This window comes from Ambystoma mexicanum, chromosome 1q, assembly GCF_040938575.1.
Source record: "Ambystoma mexicanum isolate Mex_15411 chromosome 1q, UKY_AmexF1_1, whole genome shotgun sequence".
Lineage (NCBI taxonomy): Eukaryota > Metazoa > Chordata > Amphibia > Caudata > Ambystomatidae > Ambystoma > Ambystoma mexicanum.
In genome coordinates this window covers 1,366,813,951-1,366,841,496 of record NC_090922.1, presented here as the reverse complement: position 1 = coordinate 1,366,841,496, position 27,546 = coordinate 1,366,813,951, and the positions used below count along the sequence as shown (strand labels likewise).

At 44.1% G+C, this 27,546-nt stretch overlaps 1 protein-coding gene across 2 annotated transcripts in view; it reads right to left on the bottom strand.

Moving 5' to 3' along the window:
- Window positions 1–4,293: 4,293 nt before the first annotated feature.
- BEND5 (BEN domain containing 5) overlaps window positions 4,294–27,546 on the bottom strand; it is a 137,578-nt gene continuing 114,325 nt past the window's right edge. The window contains exons 7-9 of one of the 2 annotated variants that reach the window (XM_069642229.1): window positions 22,195–22,248; window positions 7,253–7,466; window positions 4,294–4,471 (exon numbers count right to left, since the gene is read on the bottom strand). In XM_069642229.1, the coding sequence (XP_069498330.1) occupies window positions 4,314–4,471; window positions 7,253–7,466; window positions 22,195–22,248 (426 nt within the window). In that variant the 3' untranslated portion in view covers window positions 4,294–4,313. The remainder of the gene's footprint in view (window positions 4,472–7,252; window positions 7,467–22,194; window positions 22,249–27,546) is intronic. The other variant, XM_069642230.1, reaches the window with a different exon arrangement.

The following is a 27,546-nucleotide window of genomic DNA, read 5'->3' as shown; positions in this document are numbered from 1 at the left end:
CCCCAATATGGGGTCTCACCCATTCGCCTTCTCCATATTCAACCAGCATTTTTAACCACTACTAATGCACCCAACAGCCTAGGCTGTTATATCAGACCACCCCTACTAGCCATCAACCTCCTTCCTAACAGGAACATCAAACCCCCATCACACCCCAATCAGGGGCCGCACATCCAGTGAGCCACCGGTTCCATGCGTGGGAATATAATCATAGACCCCCCTCCCCCACCAGTACCACATTTAATCAGCCCCATGCACACGCCAACTAACATACAGTTGACCACCAAATAGCAACCAACTCACAATCATCACTGGATGATACATATCAATAATGACCAGGCACCCATGCGGCCTAACCACTACTCATGATTTATCCAACAGCTGTTATTTAACATGGTCTACTAACAAAAAACTCTATATCTATATAGACGGTTACACTCACCCTATACACCATAAGAACAGGTCACATACAGTTGAGATACACAGTTTCTATGACCAAATATGGCTCGGTATACTACCAAAAACATCTAACACTATTCTTCTCCCTTTCTGTCTCCCTTGGTGCAACTTATCTGTCCAATCAAAAAAAGGTTTTCAAAATGTACACTTGAACTCAAACACACTCATATAACCCATCACCACATCTGACTTACATGTTCAACAAATACGGATGTACAATATATACTTGGTCACCATGCACACTGCTGCATGGTTATTAATATGTATGTAACAATGTTATGATTACACAGAACTTTCCTCAATGAGATACCAATGTGCATATATCACTTGTTAAACCAACATGACATCCTTCAACATTGGATGCTTTTCAAACACTATTCTTGAGCCTCACCACTCTGGTGTTTCTATATAACGTACAATGTCCATACAAATGCCACAGCATTGAAAAAGACGCAGGTGAGCCTAAACACGTCGGCTGAACGATGTAATAAAATCACAACACTAAGAGGCAAGACTCCTCTGAATTTTCTTCCAAAAACGGATAACAATACCCAGCTAACTCTTTATTAATCCAGCACCTATGTGACCCAGGTTCTTACGCACTTTTGTCCAAACTACATTTCGAAACGGTAGGGTACCGTCTCCCAAAAACCTATTCACTGGCAGCAGTATCCTCTTAATTCACCCTTATAGCGCAGTGATCTATTCGTTATAGTGGTCTACCTACCTCTCTTCTAGACAGATGTGTGCCAAACTACAAAAGGAACATGAGTTTGACTAGAACGGGTGTATTCTCAAATCGTGGAGCAAATTCTCTAGTAGTTTGGGCTGTTGATGAAATCAAAATGTATCCAATGAGAAATGAAATGGGGACACAAGTTCTAGCCCCCCCGTCTCCATCTTTGCTACTCCTACCAACAGAACCTTACAAAACCATCCAAAGAAATGAGGTGGTCTATATTTTTGTTGGAACTATTTGTGCAGTTGAGTGTTAGGAAAGATTCCTCTTTACAGCACCTTTCCTTTCATTTCTATGGACTCTCAAACCTTTTGCTTTTATTTTTGTATCTGACCTGCTCTTTTCACAGTGCAGTGAAGCCACAGGCTTCACTACACTGATTTTTGCTAATCTGTTATGGGGAAACTGCCATGTCCTTCAGGCTGTCAGTACTGGGAAACATGGTTACTTAGATACTACTTTGAGTAACTATTTACCAGTTGTGGTTGTTTTGATCACTGTACAATGAATCTTACAATGCAGTGCAATGGGGTAAACATTTCTTTTGCACTCGACTAACACAGAGGATTTTTGGTTACTCTAGTTACTCTAGGTGAGCTAAATGGATAAGCTGGTGGCAGCAGTGCATTTTTACAATTTGTTGGTACATTTCGCTTTAGCATTACCATGTTTACCGCGTTTGGCTACTAACTGTGACTAGTGGTAAACATGCCCATGCCACTAAGGGTTTTCACTTGTCCTTTGGCCATCTTGTCTTTTAGCCTTCTTCCTGGCACATGAGGCCAAGAAAACCCTTATATGGACTTGCAGTGCATGGGAAAGCAGAGAGATCCTGAAAGAAACTGAAGAAGCCAGGACTCCAGTCCAGCTGCAAGACCAACGGGGAGTGCAGAGACCCGTTGGAAGGGTATACAGTGTTTATAAAGAAAAAAATAAAGTGAATTACATTTATAACAAAATAAAAATAACGAAAAATACCACATTTTTTAAAGGCAATATATGTGTGAGTGGGGTAAAGGGTTAAATTGTGTGGTGAGGGGTTTGGGGTGGCTTAGGGTTTGGGGAGGGAACCCCCCCCACAAATTATGTCTTTTGTCTGTTATTTTTCTTTTGTTAAAAATTCATTTGTTATTTAGTTATTCATTTAAGACATGGAACCGTTGGAAGGAGGCCTGGCGACCAAACTCTGCTGCTGTCCTGGATGAGCCCTGTCTTGGAGGTGATCTTCAACAATACTGTGAAGGAGCTGCGACCCTTGGAGTGGAGGGAACATCCATTCTCAACGCCAGCTCTGAGTGCTACGAAGAAGAGCCTTCGGAAGTGCTCCTGGATCACCCAGTTGCTGACCAGCTCCGAGTTTGGGTGACCGTGCTGCAGACGTCGCCGTTCCGAGTTGAGGCCTGGAACTTGGGGGATCTTCAGGTTGTACAACAAGACTTAGCTTTGCAGACATTCGTGGTTCTAGCATCAAGGGGACACGAGATAGGAGGGAAAGTCTGACCGCTGCAAGTTAATCCCTTTGCGTCGCCATGCATCGGTGGCAGTCATCCAAAACTGCTTACCTGCTTCCAGTCATGTCCTGAGAGGGGCCCTGTATCGAGTTGTGCTGTATTCTTCAACTGGGAGACCTTGCACCAGCATTAGGCACCGGCCAGAGAACTGCACGAACCTGCAACCCCTGGTTATCAAGGGCTGAGGCTGATGGGGGGGGGGGAGGCGACTTTGGACACTCTTCAACTGACCTGCCAAGTCCTGTGAAGAATCGGAGTACAAGGGGTGAGTTGTAGCGATACTTGCCTGCACCGCGAACTCCCTTTGAAAAGTTTTGGTAACTTTTAGAAACTTGTGCATTACTTTGGCTTTGCCATTGCTTCTTCACACAAGCACTCAAAGTTGAGAACACGTTTGCTAGTGATATTCACGTTTCCCCTAACCCTTGGAACTATTCACTGGATCCCAGAGACCATACCATCATTTTTTCTAGCTTCACAAAACTGTAGGGAACATTGCTGAAGTTTTGGGCACAAGGCCCCATACATTTTAGGGATGGACTTCTGAAGTTAGGATTGGATCTTTATGGACCTGTAGTGCTAATACTAATCTGTACCTTCCTTTTCAGGGGTTTGATATATAGTGTACCCTACTCTAGTGATTGTGCATATGTATCATATTTTTAGTGGTGTGTGATATTACCTTTTAGTAGTCATTTTTCACTGTGTTATTTGGCAATAAGTAAAGAAGTATTTTTATATGTTTGTCAAAGTTTGTTCCTTGACTGCTTCACAGTGTGGGACCAAGCCTAATTTGCATATGGTCGTTCCCCTTTCTGAAAAAAATTGGCAGGTGAAGAACGATGATCAGGAGGGTTGCACAGGGTAATTGCCAGAGGTTTAATAAGTATTATAAACATTTCAGCCATCACCTATTTGTTTTGCATGGGCATGATCTGGGACAGCGGGTTTTGTTGAGAATTTCAAGGACGTTCAACAATATGCTTGTAAGGAAGAAAGGAGTTGAGATCTAGAAGAACGCCTGCTACAACCCTTACTCCAAAGGCAATCCACCTTGCACATGGCAAAGTTCAGTTGCGCTGATAAAATGTGATCAAACATGTCAAACAATCTGCACAGCAAATCATTCTCTTGTGAAAAGGTTATCAAAATTACCTATGCAATTAATATGGCTAACCAACAGACACTGAACTGAGAAGTGCAAATGCACTTGTCAGAAAGTTCAACAGATGGGGAAAAACATTCACATTCCTTTAACCCAGAACAAGAAGAGCTATAATCTACAGGTTTGGTCGCCTGAGCCGCTGTGCCGGGCACATTTGTCACAGCAGGCAAAGGCGTCACGGAAGCACCGGCACCGTTCAGAACGGTGCCGGTACTTCCGTCTCCCTACTCCCATAGAATCCTACGGGAATGGGGATTAACGAAATTACTGACGCCTGACTTCCCGGCCAGGTTACCGCCGGACCCGTAATGAGGCCCTATGTCAATAAAACATATAGCACAAACTAGGTAAAAATCCATTCCGACAATAGCCAATCTCTGAGACTGGATTCAAATTACACAAAATGAAACACATACGCATTAAAAAAACAAAAATACGTTTATTGCACATGAGATCTCGCCTCCCTCCTTTCCTCGTTTTTGCAGGATTTATTGATGTCCATGATTTTCTCACAGATGTACTTGTTAACCTTGGATAGTCTCTGTGCAATTTCTGTCTCGTCCGCTGTCTCTTGTGCTATTCTGTCATACAAACACTCTGTTGAGAGAAAGAACAGTAGTAACACATAGAAAGGTATTGTTGAGTAGATCATGTGTGGAATTCGTGCAGACCTCGATAGTCATCCATTTTAAATTTAAAAAAAAATAATTTGGCGAAATGGATATTAAAAAGGCACATTGCTCACTCCCTGTCCTCTGACAACATTAGATTGGAGTCTGAATATCAATGAAAGTGAGTGTAGGTTCTAAGGACCAGAATGCCACTCAGATCCAATAATAATATAAAAGTAAATTTGAACTAAATTTTGGAAAAATAATGCTGCAATCCTAAAGTAAAAGGTCTGACTACATGGACATATTAAAAAGTGGGTTTTTATGGGTGTTAACGTCACACTGACTTGATCAATTTCCCATGCTGGTAAATAGGCAACCTTTAAAAACATGCTGATATTGTATGCATGCATGTAATTTATAGGGCAGAGTAGACATAAGCAAGAAGTTCTTTGAATAGTAGGATTTTCAGTCCGTCCTGAAATGTCAGATGCAGGGAGTTAGTCTTATTGACCAAATGTTACCCACGACATGTGGTTGTGACACATTGATAAGACCTACTACCAAGTACAGTCTCCAATTGGATAATCGAAAACTAGTGCTTTAATAAATTATTGACTGTGGTATTCAATAACATTTATGGAACAATGGAAAGGGAACAAAACAAAAGAGCTTCAGGTAGGCCAACATCCAGGTGTGCAATTGGCCCTAGAAAATACAACCATGTCTCTGATCTACCAGATAAGCACAGAATTGTGTTTCAAGCCTTATGCATTGTTCGGGAGAATTTTCATTTCTGTGCCAATTCCCTTTAACCTTAGAGGTCCCCAGCTCTTTTGCTGGACTTTTAAATGTTTACTCCTGAGTGAGTGGGACGTTTTTCCCCCACTCCCTTGTGTGTTTTTCTGACAAGGAATTTGTGTTTCTTACTGTTTAACTGAGTCTTGTAAACTCCATAGGCATCTGCATTTTTTGTTTAAATACATTTTTCTTGGGTAAACTACTGTTCCCAAGAACAGTAAGTTGGCTTTTATCTTTCTTACCTTTTCATTCGTGGTTCCAGCACACACCACTCTATGTGGAGTGTTGGGGGGTTACATAGTAACTCCTTATCCCATTCTGTTACACTAACTCACTTGAATGTCTGGTAGCAGTGATTTTTCTTTTTACTACCTTTGTGCAATGTATCTGCAGGCTCATTTCTTACCTGTAGTACAGCACCTAAGGGTGACCATTTTCCCAAAATGGCCAATCTTCTTTTTTAACCATTTCTTGTAAGTTCTTTCTGGGTTTTTACTCTGTTGTTTGAATCGGGTTTGAGTCCTTTGTGGATTTTGCCTTTGGTGGGCTTCAGTGTGCCTGGAAAGGCAGGAAGTGAGGAAGGGTCCCTTAATGTCCCTGTCCTTTGTCTCTAGGTGTGCCTGAGTGAAACCAGTTCTGATTGGCAGGCTGTGAATGAATGGGAACTTGCTTACAAGGCAAGGTTTTTGGGACTAGTGGCAGAGTCGACCACTAGAGGACAACATCCGACAAAGAAGACTTGAAGAGACGCCAGCAACACGCTCCTGGATTGCGAAGTGCCCGGTGAAGCCCTGCAGCTGTGCTTACACCGTTTTCGTTTCGAATGGGAAGACCCGCAAGGGACAACTTCCTCCCTTAGGCTGGTGGGACCAACTAGCCTTAAGACAAGCTTCATTTTGACGCAAAGCCCAAGTTGCTGTGACTTTCCAAGGCTGCAGAATCCCAATACTCGGGGACCCCTGACCATCATTGAGTGCATTGTCTTCATCCAGAGTCTCCTAACCAGAGTCCAGGACGGAGGGATCAAGTAACTTCCAACCAGAGCTGTTGGTTCTTCTTTGGCACTGAGGAAAAAGGCGCCAAAATCACAAAAGGCAGCTAAATCAAGGAGAATCCGTTGCAGCAGAGTCCCTCTCTCTCGAGTGCTGCCGCAGATGCCCGCCAGACATCCTCCCTTTCGTCACCATGACCAAGGACCAGGAACAAGGGTCTGCTACATTGCAATAGAAAGCCATCCAGCTGGAACCACATCTTAAATTCACAGGTACTGTGGGGCTTGGGGTACATCTAGCTTTTGCCTTTTGTGGTGCTTTCTAGCATGGGGAGTACTATTTTAAACCCTTTTCAGTTGACATCAAGTCATCTGCACTGGCATCCCAGTGTGTGCTTCTTCAGCTTCTACTACCAAGAGCTAAATCTTGTAAAGTCCCACACCAGTTGGACTTTACAAATTCTTACCGAACATGCATGGATTCTATTTGTATTTTAGGAGATGTTTTAGCCTGCTTCAGTAAAAGTCTTATTCACTATATTTTAAGTTGATCCTGCTTATGAACTTCACATTATTGTACCTAGAAGTAATATTCTGAGAGAAGGAGAGGACATATGTTCAGCATTTGCCACTAGAGTATGGAATTAATTGCCATGTACCATCCGACAAACTGAATATCAAGACATTTCAGAGTAGTCTAAAATGGCAATTCTTTGCAGAAAAGATTGCCACTGAACATGGAGCTAAAACTGCTACTACAGGCCATACAAATGCACTCACCCACAAGTGCAGAAAAAAGCCAATCAGACAAAAATATTAGAATAACAAAAAAACTTGCTAGGCAGTTATTGGTTACCCATAACTATTCGGAGGATTAACATAATCCTTGGGTATTATGAAGGGTCTCTGTCATAACAATATAAAGTAAGTTAGCATGCAAACGTAAGCCAGTATGTTACTCAAATACTACTTTACCTCTGACAATGCTTAATTTGTGAGGTGAGAGCGGTGGCTTAGGAATGGCATCTTTCTTTTTCTTTGTGGCGACTCCTGTGACACTTCTGTTTTTCAGAACCTCTGTCCCCCAGATCATGACTGCTAAATTTTTAGTAAACTTGGAATCTCCTTGAGTGATCTGCAGTTGGTGCCACTTCTCCTCATCCACCCAGAATCCGCTGCCAAGATGGACCTAGAGAGACAAAAAGTCTCATCACTGTTGTCTGTTTAAACTATAGATGACTGTTCAAAAACAAGTAAGAGACCATCTGGATCCCACACCACTGAATAACACTGCTGCAGCACTTGGAGAGAAGGATGGGCTACACTTCAACTTGGAAGATGGCATAGTAAAACAAAGAATTGGTTAATCAAGTACATTTAAAAAACAAAAAAACACAACCCTGGTATGTGACAAAAAAGGGAGTTCCAAACAAATATTAGTTACTTTCAGCCAAAAAGTGTTTTCATAGTCAACCATGAACTTCTAATCTTCCTTAGATATGCCTGGAAATGGGGGAGGTGAGTTCTCAAACTAACTGAGTTGGAAACAATAACTGTTTACTACAAAACTATTCAAATGAAAACTACAAAAATGCTGAGCAGCTACTTTTAATTTTGGAATTTAAACACGTTTAGATATATTGTCATCACTGCAAATGAACAGCAAAGCCACTTTCACACACTGCCCAAGGCCAACAAGCACTTAGCATGGACCTTTGCATCCCTTTAACCCAACCTTGGGCGGTTTTCCCCTGCATCCCTAGGCTGTCACTACAGCTAACCCTCAGAAGGCGAGGCACCACCCCCATAAATCTCAACCAGCCACCAACCACCCTATATATTTTTGCAGCCTGTTTTCATGTAGGTCAATATTCTTACCTCAATATTATCATACTAACGTGTATATAGATTTCAATGATACACTGCCAGTTGTACAATGAATGCAATTTTTACAACAAAACATAATCAGTGACTTCCAAATATATGTTTTATCAGAAAATTAAAATAGTGTTTCCAGGTATATCACACGGTCCACTGAGAAGTGCTAATACACCCAAGATGAGCATAAACTGAGTACAACCAACATCGAAGATAGTGCTAGAACAAAAAAGAAAATCATCAATGCTTCTTAAACACTTGAGCATCCATGAGATAATATCCAGCAAAGAAAAACGCTAATGGAAGATCACAAAATGTGGTTTTGTTTAATGTGAGGAAAGGCTGTGGTGCTAAATCAGGGAAATCATGTATGGGGCAGATGGCCACAGACCTCATGACTTTCCAGATATAAAGTAATATAACTTTTTTCTTGTAGTGCTTCATGACAAAATGCAAATGCTTCTAAGAGTTTTAACAGTCGGTCTTATTATTTTTCGAATTAAATAGTACTCAATGGATTAACCTCTGAATTAAGGACAATGCCGGCATTACGACTTGCAAAATGAAGTCTGGCCATATGTCAGGGGGAGCACTTAACTTGAGCTAAAAAACAGTACAAAAGAGAATCCTGGAAGAAAGGATAGGGTGAAGCAAGATTAAACAAGCAAGGCGAGAGAGAAGAGTAGAGTGGGGAGAAATAGGGTCCGAGAGAGAGAATATTCAGTCCCAATCCTTCGATCACTGTCTTCTCCCGACTAGGTCACTATCTATTTCATAATATCTTTCCACTGCTCATTACCAGAGAATCCCAACATCCACAAACTCGCAACTCAATCATTGGAAGAATATGATCCCTAGCAACAACTCATTAACCTCTCGCTACTGCAAAACCAGCGACCAATCAAAGTGTAATCCAGGCCTTTACTCTGTTCTTCATGAAATCAAAACCCAAATGTACATATAATTGGATACTATTGCAGCACATAACACCAGAAAACCCAGCAAGAACAAGTATTCAGCACAAATGGTTTACTCCCGATCTGCTGGAAAATCTAGAATATCTGACAACTTGAAAATATGGCAAAGCTAACAATGTGTGCAGGCCAAAATGGCCTGAAGGATTAAACAAGATCCTTATACAAATTATTTAATCAAAGTCTAAAAAGGCTATTATGTCACGCGTGCTGTCAGCACCTAACAACTTAAGGAACAGATTCACCTACCAACCATATCAAACCATCATCATAGGCAGAGGCTGGGGCAATTCGGTATAGGAAGCCAAGTCCCCGGGGGACACAAGGGCCCTGGCCACCAATCACAGCGACTGAGATTAGCAGAGGAGGGATGAAGGGAAGGAGGAGGCGAAGAGTAAAGTCTTGAAGAGGAAAGCACAGGGGCAACGCGTTTGTCTTTGAAGCAAGACAACACAGAGCAACACAGGTTTGAACACTGATCCTGCGCTTCGAAACCACTCACTGGTATTAAGCGTGTTATAAAAGAAGGAATAATAATTATAATAATTATAACCTCAACTTTTCAAAGTAAATAATCTTAATCATGAAGAATCTGGCTTCCAATCAGGCACAGAAATGGAATCCATTTATCTGGGTGTAACCTATGACGTCAGAATGCTACATGCACCTTAATGCCATTGGACCTACTGACTGCTTTTGACACAGTTGGCCATGCGATACTCCTGGGCTGCCTTCACTGTGCTGGTATTCAAAATCTTCCTTTTACCTGTATCGAATACAGCCTGCTTGATCACACGCAATCATAACACTACTCCATTCCAATCTGAAGAAGTTATTCTACTTTGTGGAGTTCCACAAGCCTTCACAATATCCATGATTTTCTTAAAATCACTAGCAGATCTCACCTACTCATTCAACCTTCGCTTCTTCACATTTTCTGAGGACATCCAGAATCTCCTTTCCGATAGAAGATTAAAAAGAAATTGGCAACCGACTACACACACAGCATGACAAACGTAATTGAATGGATGAACAGCAACATACTAAAACGTAACCCTGCTAAAATTATTACATTTAACTCCAACCCATTATCGTCAAATCCAATGCCCCAAACAGTGGACGCTTGCCTCGTCCCATCACAAAAAGCCTGCAACCTAGGAACTATTACCTACTCTGACCTCACTTTCAATGCCCTAATTAGGTAATTAATCCAAAAAAAAGGTACTTCCTCAAGCTACTTCACACACATCATTGACTCTTCTCAATGAATCCCAAAATTATAATTAACAAATAGCTTGTACTATTGCAACAGAAGCTATTATGTTACATAAAATCCAAATCAGCAGACAACAACATACTCAGAAAATAGTGGTATGCCTCATCTTTGGACTACGACCACATCTCACCAGCAATTTGAACCCTATATCGCCTTCACGTCCTACAAAGTGCTACATTTAAAGCCCTTGTAGAGTTGAGAGAGCAGATCATGGAACAGGGTCGAACTACATCATTGAAAAATGTACAAAACCCAATTGATACATACCTCCACAAACATCGAACAAACGGTTACTTGTTCTGGCCATACTATGCATAACAAGCGAAAGAGGCTGTGCAGGCAGTCCAGGTCTTCAGTTTCTGGAACTCGCATCCATCATGCAGCAGCAAGAAGGGTTATCACCGGTCTTTCAGGAAATCACTGGAAACATAGCTGTTCCCTTTCAATGACTAACACCTCCACCAACACCTGCCCTAGCGTCAAGATAGCCCCGGGTGAACAAAGTGCTTTCCAAAAATAAGTGATCTTTGCTAAGGCCCTTTTTCTGCTTAAAGAACCAGTGATTTTGACAGTTGGAATTTGAAATATTGTACTAGTGAGCTAAAAGCGGACATGTTAAGTCAGAATTCCTATTTTTGGAGATTCTAGGCCCACTTTTTACTTTATTCCCTAGTCTATTTTGGATCATTGACTTCATTTTAGGTCTCCAGAGGGCTTTCCCCCTCTGCCATTATGACCGTTTATACCGTAAGATATATTTTTCGGTTGCCTCTAATGCACTTAGTCTCATTTTTGCCCTATGGTGATTTTATTACCGTACATAGGTTTTAAGGATATTGGGGAGCAGGCGCTGAAGTCGCAGGCCCCTCTGTGATTTAGAACAAGATTGTAGAAGATGTTGTAGGGAGGCCAAGAGAATGGAGGATGGAGAGGGGCACCCGTAGAAGCAAAGTGTAGTGGAAATCTAGTGAATGTTTGTACTAACTGCATGTGAGTAATGAAACTTCATTTTAGAAGCTAGATGCCATCTTGAAATCGAGTCCTAGTTTTAGAGCTATGCCAGTATGCTTTCATCTCGTGCCGAGGGTTAGAAGGGTGTGCGCACCCTTGTAGCTTTGCAGAAAGTTAATTTCTTGAATACACACACACAGTTCTTTATTGTGTCTTATCAGTAGTACATTCAACCCAGAAGGAATGTGCCCTGCAAGGCCAAGAGAGTGCCGGAATGGGTCTTTGAGAGTTATCCCACACGAAAAGGGGTTGAGGGTTTTAGGCCTTCACCGTCCAGATCTATATGTTGAAGTGGGAAAAGTGAACAAAAGGCTCCCACTGATCCCCTCTCAACCCTGGCCTAGAGGATCACGGCCCAGACACCCGCCACGAGAGGAGTTTGCCCATCTCCCAGACGACCAAATACCCTGGTGCAAAACATACGGATGTGCCCACTCGCGTGCCCACCCGCCTGCCCACCAGCCTGCCCTGCACATGCCGACACCTGCGGCATGGCTGGACTCGACTAAACCATCCAGCACCAAATCAACACAGAGATGCCATGACGACCTAGCCAACGGTCAGCACACTCGTGCAAACATACACACCGGACACTCCCACACCAATCCACACGAAGAACATACTCAGTGCTATGACGTAGGCGAGGGACACACCCACGGACGTGCATCTTTATTATTTTCCACACAGGCTTTTCAAAATGCAGAAACACAAGACGCATAATGAACTCATCTAAAAAGGCTTGCTCACGCTTCTTCTAAACCCATGTACCATAATGAGAAATATAACGAAGACACGATACTGAGGATAGAGCAATATGATACCATAACCTAAAGCGCTCTGTATCAAACGGTCCCACCTATGCACCAGGCCCAAGTAGGCCGCAAGCAAAAGCCTCCATGAACATTGAATGAGCAAGAGTTCGGTTGCTGACCCTGCAGAATGAGCCCAGCGAAAGCAGACAGTCAAGGGCACAACATTGCAAACTCTCATACCGCAAGCCGACGCCAAGGTCACACCTGCAAGATAAGCCAGGCACACAGTGAGAAATGCAATATTAATTGTGCAGAATTCTGCCTCAACCATGGTCCCACCTCACGTGACCAAGCCGAACTTGATAGGGTGCCAAGCCCAGAAGGAAGAAGGCGCCTGGATCCCCCGTCTCAAGACACAGGCAGATACAATTAAGCGACTCAATGGACATCTGCGGCGGTGGGAGTAGTCGGCCTTCCTGCTTATTAATAAATCCTCACATTGTCTGCACATACCCATAGTGAAACATTGTTGCAAGTGACAGGTGCACCGCGAGCTGGGAACAGCGATGGTCCCAGACTGGGGGGCTCGCGGGTGAACCAATCAGAACATGGGGCCCTTATCACTGACGCCATTAACATTGACCAATCCTCAGGGGTCTTCATGTAACAATTTTTATGTATCAAACTGAAGGGACAACCCAAGTATACCACCTGACGGACCCTTAACCAATAACAACGTTCTCTATACGTATGCTATACTAACCCTACCACTCGGGGAACCAATCCAGAGTGGCGATAGGTTTTTTGCTAACTTTCTCAGGTGACGCAAGTAGCGCGTCATACTAAGGTAAAAAGGGCCTGCGAGCCCCACGATGTTGAGAGAGTGTCAGGACGGACGCGTACGATCCTTGACCCATCCCTGCCGTTTTGTTTAATAAACAGCAGATTCACCTTGCTTCTTGCGTGTGTCTCATACTCCATCTCTTTTGGGATATACGGGAGGAGTTGGGGCCTCCCTGCCCGGAGGTCCGCGGACGGCCCAGCCGACCCCGGGAGAATTTCCCCCCGACAAGTTGGAGGCACCGCTGAGATCTGTTTAAGGTCCGCTTTTATTTTTATTTTTCCAAGTATTCACGTTGCGAGGAGGCCCGGCGGCGCGGCCCCCTCTGCCGCTGCCCCCTTTTGAGGACTACAGGACCATCGCGGAACTGCGAGAAGACCGGACAGCGCAATCCGGATATTGGCCCTCGGGAGCCGGTTGAGAAGTATCCCGCCCGCGGTTGGCGAGTGTCCAGACGTAGTCCAGACGAGGGGAGGTGACGAGCCGCTTGGAGTGGTGCACGCAGTCGAGCAGCCCCGCATCAAGAGAACTTGGTGAGTATGCCACACACAACAAGCAATGTAGAAATTGTGAGGGAGGGGGAGGAATTGAATACGGGAGGTATTACACAGGTGCGCGGCAAAGGTTTGATAATTTAGTGTTGGCAATGAAATGAATGGTAGCCGGACGAGTGCGAGAGCAGTCCGCTACGTTACGGGAGAGAAGGGGGCGGAGCACGAAAACATCACGTGCGGCCGCTCATAGACACTGTGTGTGCGTGGTTTCCTACGATTTGGCAATTATTGATCAATGAGTAGATGAGGATCCCTATTGATCGAGCAGGAAACTCGATAGATAGATGACGTTTCCCTGTAGGCGGTAGCTAGCTAGTTGCCCAATACGGAAGATAATTGGCTGGTTAAGCCCTCCTGTCGAGGGGCATATCACACGCGAGGCGACGCAGCGTGCGCAGTCCGATTATATTATTGATTACCTTGTTCCAGGAGTGACAGGAAGACAGCTGTGGGGATAACGGGGGTAGATTGCAAGTGTATTTTGGACTTAAAGAATATATGAAGAACTTACCAGTAGTTCGAAGAGATCGGTGACGTCACCAGCAGGGTTTACATAGGACATCCCGAGAACCAGGCATCTTTATTTTTGAGTGGTGGGGAGGAGAGCTGTGTTAAGGGCGTGGAAACGGAGGTACACGGTAATGAGTTGATCGGGGGAAGGCGAAAAGGGGGACGTGGCTGCGCACGGAGAACGCCGGCCACGGCAAGTGTAAAAGAGGGAGGAGGAGCAAGTGAAAGTAGGACGGCAGTATAAGATCCGTCACAAGGGGCACACAGCCGCAGGGGGCTACGTGCGCCTCGGCCGCATGGGGCCGTAAGGGAGTTGTATAAAGGAAGAAACGAAAGAAAAGAATATACAAATGTAAATACTATATTTTACTAATTTTTCCTTAGCAGACTATCGCAAGTCCCCAAACTTACGGGGCCAGGTAAAGATATAAGGCTGTATATTTTGCAATACTCTGCAGTGACCACTGGATGTCGGACTATGCACAGCATGTGATTTTAAGCAGATTAACAAACATCAGAAATATTTTCATTATATGAGAAGAGAAATGGAGAAGTGGAATCCTTTCAGAGGAAAAATAGCGCCATATTCTGAAAAAAAGATAAGAGGATACAAAGGTAGGGGCTCCGTATAATTAGAGGGCTTGAATTCCTGTGCGCAATATATTTTGGGTGGGGCAATAAGGTGAAGTAGTGGTTATTTTAGTTTGTTGTTTTAGCTTTTTATGTTTGTGTTTTCGATTTATATTGTGTAGTACTAGGGGGGCAAAGGGAGGGCCTGTGGAAGTACTAGTGTGGGCACTGCATGCATGAGGATAGTGGGTGTGTGTGCGTGAAGTAATTGGGAGAAAGGGAAGTGTGGGTAGAGGGCGACTGGATAACAGAAGGATTGGTAGGAGCGCATAAGACACACTAATTTTTGTATATGGTGTGACGTTTTCATGCATAAAGTGTGTTAACATGGGGATAACTACACTGCTAAGAGTATATGTGGCGTGCATTGCCGTTGTACAATTATAACTTTCAGAAATACCATAAGCAGTGGCTAGCAGAGACTCAAGTGGTTATGCTTTGCCCATGGCCTGAGCAGGGTACAAACAAAAGATGGATATAGGTACACATGTGCAAATGATTGGCAGCTAGATATAAAGGTATAAAGCTCCAAAGTAGGAAATATATTTTAGAGTTATAGAAGACTGTGGAGGACATAGAGGCCATTGATGAGTGCAAGTCCCAGTGTGGTAATGACCTAGCCCCATCTTTAGTTAAAGCAGCAGTATTGAATGGTACCCGTCCTGCCTCTGGATATACCAATCAAATGTATGTGCCCTCGCCCACCACACCACCACCCCCATCTGTGTCATCACCCCCATATCAAATGAATACTAACACTGCCGTACCAATGGATAGTAAACCACAAAAGGCGGCTTTGAAGGCAGTGCAAATGGTATTGGCGCGAGGGACCTCAGGGAAGTATACAAAAAATGGTTGAGGTGACTGAACCTATGTACACTCAAAGAAATAACCCTACACAAAGAAAAACATTGCTCTAGATTGGAGGTATGAACAATTTGGCTGTTTTTCCCCCAATTATTTTAATGTATTAAATATCATTTTCAGTTGTTTCTTCGAGCAGGACACAAATTAAACAACAAAATATGTCTGACAGCAGTACATTAGTATTCTATCCAGTTAAATTCGCTGGATCCGAGTGCAAATGAACATGTATTACCCCTTACAGAATTTTAGGGATTTTGGTTAACATGTGAACGTAATACAAAGCAGTACAAATAATTACAGGATTGACACTATCCACTTGGGAAAAGAGGGTGGAGTCGGGGAAAAGAGGGTGGACTTGACACTACTGTGTTTCGGCCATTCATCAGATGATCCATAAAGCTGGTAAATGGTCGGCCTTCATCAGGACAGGAAAACAGTTTAAAAGAGGTGTCCTACTGGTCTTGTGTTATAAGTGTGACACAGTGTGATCAGAAACTGGTCAAAACAAGCTCCTGATCGAATCCAGAAGAGTGTTGCCAAGTTTCTTAATGTTTCTTACATACCCGGGTCCCCTGCGGGTGAATCGCGTTGGATACAATTGCCCAATCTCCATCACTCCCTTCCTGGGTAAGCTCCTGGAGAAACTGGCCATCTCCAGACTGAATCTGTTGGTTGTCTTCATGACCATCAGTCTGGCTTCAGAGCTGCCAGAAGCACGGAACTGCTCTCCTGACCATCCGTTAAGACCTGCCCTCCAACCTGGACTCTAACACCCCTTGCGTCCTCATCCTGCTTGATCTCTCTTCTGCCATTGAAACTGTCCACCATTCCATCCTGCTCAACCGTCTCCGTGAGGTCCAACTGGGGTCCTTCCTCTCCACTATCTTTTTCTCTACCTGTAGTGTCTCCCAGGGTTCTAACCTCTCTCCCTGGCTTTTTAACCAATACCTGGCACTCCTTGCCCATCGCATTGTCGCTCTCTGCCCCAACTTTCAGTGCTATGCGGATGACCCCCAGCTCATTTCCAGGCTACCCTCGGCCTCCTCCTCTCCTTCCCTCATCTCTGTCTGCTATCCAGGAGTGGTGTGCCGCCAATGACCTCTGCCTTAATGCCAGTAAGACTGAGATTCTCCTCATTGGCACACCCGCTCCCTCCTTTCCTGTAGGTCTCTGGTCGCCCTCCCTTGGCCCTCTTCCTGCTCCCACCTGCAAGGCAAAAAACCTTGGGGTCATCTTCGACTCCACACTCTCCTTCTATCCTCACATCTCTGACGTCTCTAAGAAATCACATTACCAGCTGCACCTCCTCAAAGGTATTGTTCCTTTCCTCTCCTTCACCCAGAAGCTCACTGTCTCCAGAGCTTCGGTTCTCTCTAGGCTGGACTATTGCAACAGCCTCTTTGTAACTCTGCCTGCTTCTACTCTCCACCCTCTGCAACTTATCCAGGACAGGACTGCAAGACTTGTCCTTGGCCTCAAGCCCAGGGATCGTATCTCTCCAGGACGGAAATCTCTGCACTGGCTCCCAGTGGCTGCGAGGATTAAGTTCAAAACCCTCTGCATCGTCCGCAAGGCCTTCTGGGGCCTGGGGCCTCTATACCTTCAACTCTCTCTTCCTAAATATCTTCTTTGTCGAGCTCTTCGCTCATCCGCCTCCAACTCCCTCAGGGTCAGTCACTTCTCCAAGCAACGAGTTGGTGGTAGATCTCTTTCTTCGGCTGGTGCCTCCCTCTGGAACAGCCTCCCTGCCTCCATTAAACTTGAGGAGAACCATCTCCGGTTCCGGAAGCACCTCAAAACCTTTCTCTTTGCTAAGGCTTTTTCTCGCCCTCTCCTCTGTTGACCTCCTGGCTTTAACCGGAACTGCATTAGCTACCTGAAAACCCTCTGAGCTCGGGCCCAGGTCCCTCTCACGCCAGCGTCACACACCTGCACTGCCCACCTGGCAACAACCGCACTTGGAGACTGTCTGTATCCCTACAGGCTCCGTACCAGCCCTTGACACTTACTTATGTCTGCACTTACCCTTGCACTTGCCACATGCTGGCCGTTACTTATTGTTATAATCTCTGTACTGCACTGTCCCTGCCCCCCTTCCCACGCACTTGCGCAATCTGAATAACATCTGGCCTAGTAGGATTGTTGTCCGTCCTCCCTTTGTTCACCTCCCTTACCTTGTCGCGCCTTGAAACACTTGTATATAGGCGTGTTATAAATTTCATATCATATATCATACAAAAGTATGTGTCCTTTTCGGTGGACACATGCATTCAGGTTCATGGTGTGAGTTACTCCGCCGCAGTGGGTCCCTTAGCTATAGTTTTTAGTATAATTGGTGTGGTTAAAGCCCCTGAAAGAGAAGGGAACAAAATAGGTAGTACAGCGATCAAGTATGTTCATATTGAGAAGAAGAAGAGGGGTGGACGATGGGGAACAGAGTGAACGCTACGGGACAGTAAGGTCGGATGGAGATACAAACAGGGAGCTGCTAGAGGAAGACTGGGACACAATGGATAAATTAAAAGATGGAAAGGAGGTGCTGGTAATTACCCCATGGGCAGAAAGCTTGTGGGGTCCACAGTTGAACAGATTTGGGTGCACAGCTGTGGCGAGAAAATGATGAGCGATGGCTAGAAGGGGAGTGGGTACTGTGAGAAACCTGAAGGTGTCTCCCTGTCTAGTTCCCGGGGATCTGTCATCTAGGTGGACAAGACACAGCCATCACTTTTGGATCCTGTTCCTGGGGGTGGACCAGTGCAAGAGGATCACCTGGATGGGGGGTCCGTGGGGAGTGGGAGACAGACGGGTGAGACGCTGTATCCCCCTTCTTTAATCATTGTTTCCCCATCTTATCACGTAGGATATTCAAAAACACTGCCCCCCGTCCTTGACTTTTTTGACACGCACAACACGAAAGACAACGGACTAACACCAGAGCCGTTTACCTGACATATACAAGGGTCAGGCAAAGTCGTGCAATTGACTAGAGTCATACACACCCGACTGCCCTTTCCCTTCCCCACAGGGATAAAAGGTGGAGCACAACAGCACACTAGGAGCAAGGCAGACAGTAAAACGTGAGAGCTAACTCAGCACGACAGGTCAAGAGAAGGCAAAAGACAACATCAAGTCGAGAGGATACTCGGGGGAGAAATGACCTTGCCCTTATAGACAGAGACCTGTGAAGCCTCAAGAGAAGGAATCTCAAGACCGTGAACAATAGCAAGCATGTGTTGCAGCAGATGTCAACGGTACCCGGGCGCTTCCTCTGCTGACAGCAAAGCCGGGGAGAGACACATGGCCCAATGGTACCGGCCTTGACTCCACAAGACACAAAAGCAAAGCAGTACATCACAGACGGTGAGTCGAGGGGAGAGCCGATAAAGAAACCAAACTGTGTTGAAAGAAAGTAGCAAACAGATAATTTAACTTTGAATAAATAATGAACTGATTGCTTACTAGAAAGAGGGGAAAGCCAACATACCATAATCAAACACTATGTGGGTGTTCATTTGAGAAAAGCTATGCACTACAGTTACCAGAAGGCTGTAGGAGAGCCGCCAAGATAGGTCAAAGTGGTAAGCAAAACCCCCGTACATTCGAAAGCCTTTGACCTAAGAACTATAAAGAAGCAAGGGAAGTGAATCCCGCCACAAGAGAAAGCAAGGGACGTGAATCCCCTAAACATTGAAAGTAAATGTGAATGAAGTTGTCAAGAGCCAAACCGGATGAGGGATGCTGACGAGAAGGGGGCAAAGTCTAAAGTCCCAAGAAACAGTGTGTTGACAAAGGTGAACCCGGCCAACGGATGTCCTTTGGAACTGTTTAAAAAGACATTTACAGTGCAGGGAATCCTTACACTTCCCTACACTGGCCTTTGCTCATCTGTTATGGGGAAACGGACATGTCAGTCTGTCAGTACTGGGAAACATTGTTTCCCTGAGTCTAGTTACTTTGTTACTACTTTTAGTAGCTTTCTACCACTTGTGGTGGTTTTTATCATTGTACAAAGCATCTTACAATGCAGTACAATGGGGTACACTTCTCGTTTTGCCCTAGACTAAACCAAGAGCATTTCTGGTTACTATAGGTGTGTTAAATTGACAAGCTGGCGGCAGCAGTGACATTTTAACATTTTTTTGTGCATTTTTTTTAGTCTTACTGCGTTTAACGTGTTTGGTTAATAACTGTGGATAGTGGTCAAATATGGCCACGCCCCGAGTTGTGCGCTTGTCCTTTGGCCGTCTTGTCTTTTATCCTTCTTCATGGCCTGTAAGAACAGGAAATTCCTTCTATGGTCTCCCACTGCCCAGAAAAGCAGAGGCTTTTGGCGGGCTACTGGAGGACTATGTGTGTTTGCTGCCAGGAAGTGGGCTGGGTCTGTCTGGTCCCAATCCACAAACTGGTGCCAGTATGTGTGAGTGGTATGGATTAGTTTTGCCGCCAGTGGTCCTGATTGGACCACTGCTGGGGTGTGTGTGGGGGCAGATCTGTCGTTGGCTAGTGGGAGCTGCTGCTCTTACCTGGCTTTTAGGATATGCAGAGGGCCACTGCTCCCACTTGGAAGAGATCCTGGAAGAAAATGAAGGGGCCAAGACTCCTGTCCAGCTACAAGACTTGCGAGGAGTCCATGGACCCGTCGGAAGAAGGCTTGGCGACCAACTTCTGCTTCTACTGCCCTGTTAGAGCACTGTCCTGTGGGAAATCAGCAGTCCTGCAAAGGTGCTGCAACCCTTGGAGTGGAGAACACATCCATTCTCAATGTCAGGTCGGAGTCCTACGAGAACCTTCGAAAGTGCCCCAGGACCGCCCCGTCGCTGAATAGCTCCGAATTTGGGCTACTATGCTGCAGGTGTCGCCATTCTGAGATGAAGCCTGGAACTTGGGGGGGGGGGGGGGTGTTCAGCTTGTGCAACAAGACTTACCTCTGCGAAATGTCCAGGTCCTAGCGTCAAGGGGACCCGGTATAGGAGTGAAAGTCTGACCGCAGCAAGTGAATCCCTTTGTGTCGCTGTGCACCAGTGGCCATTATCCGCAGTTGCTTACCTGCATCCATTCCTGTTCTGAGACAGACCCTGCATTGAGTTCTGCTGCATTCAACTGGGAGAGCTTGCACCAGCATTAGACACCGACTAGAGAGCTGCTAGATCCTGCAACCCATGGAAATCAAGGGCTGAGGCTGACGGTGGGAAAAGCGACCTTGGACCTTCTTCAATCGACCTGCCAGTTGAAATATGGCGGTAAGTTGTAACAATACTTGCTTGAACCCCTTTACTTGCTTTTAAAAGTTTGGTAACTTTTAGAAACTTTGATTACTTTGGCTTTGCCATTGCTAGTTCACACAAGCACTCCGAAAGATGGGAACATGTTTGTTAGCTAGATTAACTCATCCCCTGACACTTGGAACTGTTCACTGGACCCGAGACCCTACCTTTATTTTTTCCAAATTCACAAAACTGTATAGAACTTTGCTGAACTTTTGGGCACAAGACCACATACATTTTAGGGATGGACGTCCACAATTAGGATTGCATCTCTGTGGACTAGTAGTGCTAACACTAATCTGTACCTTCCTTTTCAGGGGTTTGATAAGCATTTTGCCCTACTCGAGTAATTGTGTACATGTACCTAATGTTTAGTATTGAGTGATAATATTACCTGTTAGTAGTGATTTTTCACTGTGTTTTTTGCCCATAAGCAAAGAAGTAGTTATATACCTATTTGTCCAACTATGTTCCTTTACTATTTCACTGTTTGTGCTCATTGTGGACTCTTACAAGCTCGCCACCTCTTGGGACTTAGCCTAGACCCATTGCCTTGCTACCTTGAACTGGTTTGGCTACAGCTCCTAGAGTTGTCCTGTCAAAATACTGGGTTAGCTATACATCAGTCCAAAATCGGTCCCAACACTGCACAGTCATTATGGTTAATTCAGATCTTTCCCATCCATCACTCTTCCATGTTACGCGAAGGCAACAGGACCACACTTTACAGAAAGACAAAACCCTGTCCAGTTGACCCTGATTCTTGTAGTTGTACGATACACATATGTAAATAACACATCTTATTTAGAGGAGTTTTCATGTAGGAATAAAAACTAATGAATCAACAAGGAACTTGCCAAGAAGCTTTAGTAGCACATTATGGCCGCTTGCTCACTTCCAGTTTATCAGGCCAGTAACTCCATCAGACATGCATATTCCACATTTTTTAAACAAGTTCCCACAACAACATGTGCTACAAATACTTTTCCATCCAAGTAAAGCAAGAGTAATCAGTGGCTGGCAGATCAACCAAAGTTACATGGCTGAGATATTTCTGGGTATTTGAAGCATGGATATGGACACCAAAACTACTATTCAAACGACTCTGATCTGTGATACAAAAGCAATAAAATGCAGAAAACTATGTCAAACTCGAATTAATCATTCTCCAAGTTAACAAATCAGTTAGCCACTTCCAAAAGACTCCAGCAAAGTAACACATCAAGATGACCAGCTGTGTCCATTCACATACTGATCGTTTTTGTTTTAAAATGTCAGGAATGGAAGAAAAGAAATCAAATTCAGAAATGAACAGTCCCAACCACAAATGAGCTCTTGAAATATTCTAATCTGCTGATACCTGGGGGACTTGTCTGGTGCTCTGGGGTAATACGGCAAGGTCCGGACAGGTATTCTAAATGAACAAAAAAAACATGTTAATGAAATAAAATATTTAAAAGAACGTTTCTAAATTGTGAAATTGTGCTATTTTATTCCCTCGCTATGTTTTCCAATTGCTACACTCTGCTATGGACCTGTGTGAAGCTAAGAGCCAGGTGTATTTACATCATAAAATGTTTCCATTTAAAAGAAAATATTCCTCAGAATGGGAGGCAGTGGGGTAGCTGGTTAAAACAGGCCTATCCACACACAGTAGGCTGATTTGATGTTAGTGCTCCCACAAAAGGCCCATTGTAACCAAATTAATCGATCCATTTGAAGGAAGTTCATTAAGAGCAATTGTAATGCATATTGCAGCAATTGAACATTCTCTTAACCTGGTGCTTCATTTACCAAGGACTAAAAGTATTATACTTGCAGATCAAAAGCCATCACCTAATGGGTATCACAAGTACCGTGGAAAGGAAATGGCATGGTAGAGTATGGGTCCAGTTGAAGGCCCTTTATTCTATTAACAGTGCAACCACTTGATCACAGCCTGCCATTGGACTGCATATTGCTCGCAAGTAAACTCTTGTACTTGCCAGGGTACCTTTGATGCAGTGTGCAATAGTTATGCAATGCTGCGAGCAGATTACTTTTATGGGCCAAATCCAGTCTGGAATTAAGGGGCTTCGCAATTGACAGACATGAAAATACAGGCATGCAGTGGGTATGAATGTGGATCATGTACATGTTCATTCTGTACACTGAAAATGGGATGCAGTAGAATCCTCGGGCTCCATCAATAAGGATCTAGGCACTACAGATAGGAGAAACCTAAATCCCCCATCTCATACTCTGTCATTTTTAGGTTTTGTAAATCTGTATTTCGTACTTGTCAGGAAAGCTCTCCTGCACCCAGGAGACGCTGATCGCATACCAGTATCTCGATTTACCTCATAATGCTGCAGGTTTCATCAATGCTATCGAATTGGGGTATTGCAATGCATGGTCTCATAAAAATGGCCTGGTGACATAGATGCTACCAAGGCGCCTTGTCGCGCAGATAAGCCCTGAAGCGTGTCTGCGTTGCTGAGGGGTGAATTTCTAAGAGTGATGGCAATTACTTTCCCCTGTGGGGCCGTTATCATAAGTGTTCCTATGCAATCCTTACATATTTCAGAGTTTCTCTGCAGAGCTGGTAATTCACTATTGGAATTTCTGGCTTTGAAGGAATCAGCCAAGAAAAGTTTCCAATGGAACACATTTTTTCCCAAGGGTTGGCAAGCTGTTTGGGTGCATTAAACTTGATCCGGGTGGAATTCTTAAAGATAATCTGAGCTCTTGTCTTCTTGGAAAGCTGAAGGAAAGATGTAAAAATCATTTAGAACGAAGAGATGGGTAAGACAATACAGTGTCTGAGCAATCCTGCATGTATTTCTTTCCTTGAATCCAAGAAGGTGGAAGAGCATTATCTTTGTTTACCTCAGATGGGAAAATCCTATGCGTCAAGGGAATGCCTCCAGACCAATCACAGTATCTCCTTAGACTACAGCCAATGAGTGAGTGATATGCTCAAGAGTTTTCACTGCCCCAGTAGCAGCATCAGAGGAGCTGTAACCCTCTACCCCTTCTGCAATCCTAACTGCCTGCACTCAGCGGCAACAAACCAGTCAATTTGCACTAAGTGCTCCACATTGTTAAGTGTTCTTGGTGATCAATGGAGAAACCTTTACCAAGCTTTCTGTTACACTGCAAACTATGTTGACCTTATTCACAAGATTTCCTGCATGTTCTGGTCTAGCTTGTTGCTCTCCAGGGACCAGAAATCAAGAATATCGAGCCTTTTTCCTCCGCAGAAAGGCCTTTTGTGGAAATGGTCTCTCACATCTGTATGTAAAAAAGGCAGAAGATACTCAAAGTCTCTCTTGTACTTATAGTCCCATGGCCATTTACCTTCGCCCTATACGGTGTATCTTATGCAGACGATCACCTGTGTTTTACTTGTTTGCACTTTACTTGTGCATTCTTCCTCAATGCCATTTTTCACAAATTTAAAAATAAATATATTTAGTGTGGGGGGTTGGGGTCGTTTGGGTTTGAGAGGACGTGTGCTAGAGGTGGGAATGGGGGATTCCCCACAATTAAAAAATAAATTAAGAGCAAATAGGCATCAAAGAAAAATGCATGAGTAAAGTGCAAACGAGTAAAACATAGGCAATAGTAAAAAGTAAAACCGTGGAAGACAACTAAGTCACTTTTGCACAGGATTAATTGAAAGAATATAGAGCTTCAGCACAGTCACTCCCTTGTCCAGAAACACACTACTTTCTTTCTTAGATACCAGTTATTTTAATCCAAACAAAACCAAAGTCAGACACATTCAGATAGAGGCGGTATAATGGCTTGTTCATCTGAAGAATAGGGGTTGCAGGAATAGACTCAAATTAACTATGGCTTCCAATTAATCGTACATTCCACCCTCAGTATTAAATAAGTTACTGTCTGTGACAGAACACAGAAAAGCCCACCTTGGATGTAGTCCGAAATGCAGCGGCACTCGGGCTATAGTATAAAAGAAAATGAAGACTCAATTCCTTGTTTGGCTACATCCTTTATTCATTCGTCTTCGTGGACATTAGCAAAGACAACATCGCGTGTCAACCTAAATAGGCTTCGTTGGGTTTGGATACAAACAGTGAGAACGGGTCTCTTTGGACAAGATTAGTCCTTCGTTACTGTTGCTGCTGCTGGCTTGTTCATGCCTTGCATGGCTTAGATACCTTGCATGTATATTCGGGCAGACATCTTGGAATGTCGTGTATCAATGCACAGTAACCTACCTCCATGTTCCTAATTATCACAGATGATTGCAACAAAAAGCCATACGTGGAAAAAATAGAACAATTGCAACTACATTTGACCGCAATAGTAAGACAATGTATGCAACTGAAGTTCAGTTGGTTCTTTGATCAATGGCATATTGCTTTTTACAACTGTGAGTGTTTCATATAAATGCAATCAGAATTTGAAATACTATATAATCATGCAAAAAAAATATTTTGAAATCTAAGATAAAAGTATGCCAGGTACAGATCTCATACTAATATAGTTGGTAACATATTGTGCAAAACTTGCAATATATTGTGCAAATCTCAAGACTTCCCCTATGCTTGAACGTAAAGTGCAGTGTGACTAGTGCAAAAATATGCCAACCTTATAAATCACAATTAGTGCAAATCTTTGTACACTAAATTGTGCAAATTGCAAGTACTCATCTGTGCTTAAATGTAACGTGCAATGTGCCAAGTCCGAAAACCATGCCAGCCTTACATTTATTTATTTATTAACATTTATATAGAGCACATCAGCCCCTGGGCATCGTGGCGCTGTTACAGTAAACAGGTCTGGTCACATGGAGCATAACAGTTAAAGAGGTGTACAATGGCATTCTTTAGTACATACAATCCGGCGTGATATACATGCTTAGTTACAGAGGAGCAGCGGGTGCAAGGTGCAGATGATGTCGGTGGAATGTCAGTTGATTGTCATTTTGAGGTTTTTGCAGAAAGTGGCGAGGGAGGTTTCCACTAGAAGAGCGTTGGGCAATGCGTTCCATAATTTGGGAGCTAGGTGAGGGAAGCCTAATCCTCCTGCTTTGGTTCTTTTGATGGGCGGGATGTGCAGTTGGTTAGCGTGGTGTGTTCTTCTGGGCCGTGTGAAGATGTCTCTGCTAATGTTTCGGATAGGCGGGGGGTGCAGAGAGGCGGAGGCATTTGTGCGTTAAGGTGAGGGTCCTGAATGCAATTCTTTCCTTAACTGGGAGCCAGTGGGCATCTCTTCTAGCTTGTGTGATGTGATCTCTTTTGGGGATTCGGAGTGCGCTGTTGTGGACTGTTTGGAGCCGGTTTGTGTTTTTTGCTGAGGTGCCTACAAGGAGAGCATTACAGTAGTCTAGCTTGGCGTGACAGATAGAACACATTGTGCAAAGCTTTGCAAGGTATTGTGCAAATAGCAAATCATCCCCTGTGGGTGCTCTTTTCATCTGATGTATTTAAATGAAAAAGTGCAATGTGCTATGTAATGACACATTGCAGACAACCACATCTACTTATTGTAATACACAAAGAGCCATGTGCTGTACTGTTTGTCTTATATATTCTCACTATATATTGCTGTCTAAGTTCCAAATGTAACTGTTAGAAATTTGCCTATTTCCTCTACCTTAGAGACCACCGCAACTTTGCTGGATTTTGGAGTGAGACCCTTTTCCCCACTCTCTCATGTATTTTAATGTGATTTTTGTATACTGTGTTTCTTTCGGTTGTGGAGTGAATATGAAGAGATCTAAAACAATATGTGTCTCAGAGTAAGCACCAGTACCGCAAGTGAACTGGTGGCAAGCTCTCGAAACACACGCCGTGGGGGTTGTAGTAAAAAAAACTCCCTTGCCACACAAAGTACTGCATAAGTATGTAAGGAAGGCGACAGGATGTGAGAATAAGTTAAATCATCCATGTTTCTCTAGTGCAGCCAATTATCTATTTTGAAGTCTGATGAGTGTGAAGTGCCCACAGGAATTTTTAAAATATTGCTGTATGCAAACGACATGGTACGGACACTGGTTTATTATATTTCCCTAATGAGAGTGTTTAAGTAACCAACAGCAGAGACACTACAGCTATAAGGAAACAGCTTAGGGAGGAGGTGGCTCCGAACACCACCTATTACTGTCTCCCTGTGATGTCTTGACCACCTTTGGCCATTACATCCCGATCTGTATTCAGAGTTCCCTATTTTAAGATCTAAGAGGTTTTGCATCTTGTTTATGCATGCTGACACATGTCAATTGTTTGTCACTATTTTGAGCCTAAAAACTGGTGAAACATAGGAGAAGGAGGTAGTCTCTAATACGGTCACCTTCATCAAAAAACTGTGTTCACTTTGGAATCTGTTGTTACAGTAACTTTGATAAATAGTTTCTTCCGTCTTAAAGGTCTGCTTTCATATTTCTCTCTTTCACAAAGAGTAATGCATTCATTTCTGATAGGCATTGGTCCAGGACTAGGACGCGCTGTTGAGCAATGCTATTGCATAGGAGACGCTGCCAGACTATACATAGTACGCTACATCTATACTTACGTGCCTGTAAGAAACAAGGTACGGGCCCTTTGCAGCAAAGTCCTCACAGGACTAGGTCGCTGTGTCGAGCAACTCAGGTGTTTGGTGGTGATGGGGTTACGGGGAGTTAGCTTGCTACACTCCACGCAACCCCCCTGCCCTGGTGCCCCTTCTCACTCTTGCACGTGCATTGCCCCCCACCCCTCAT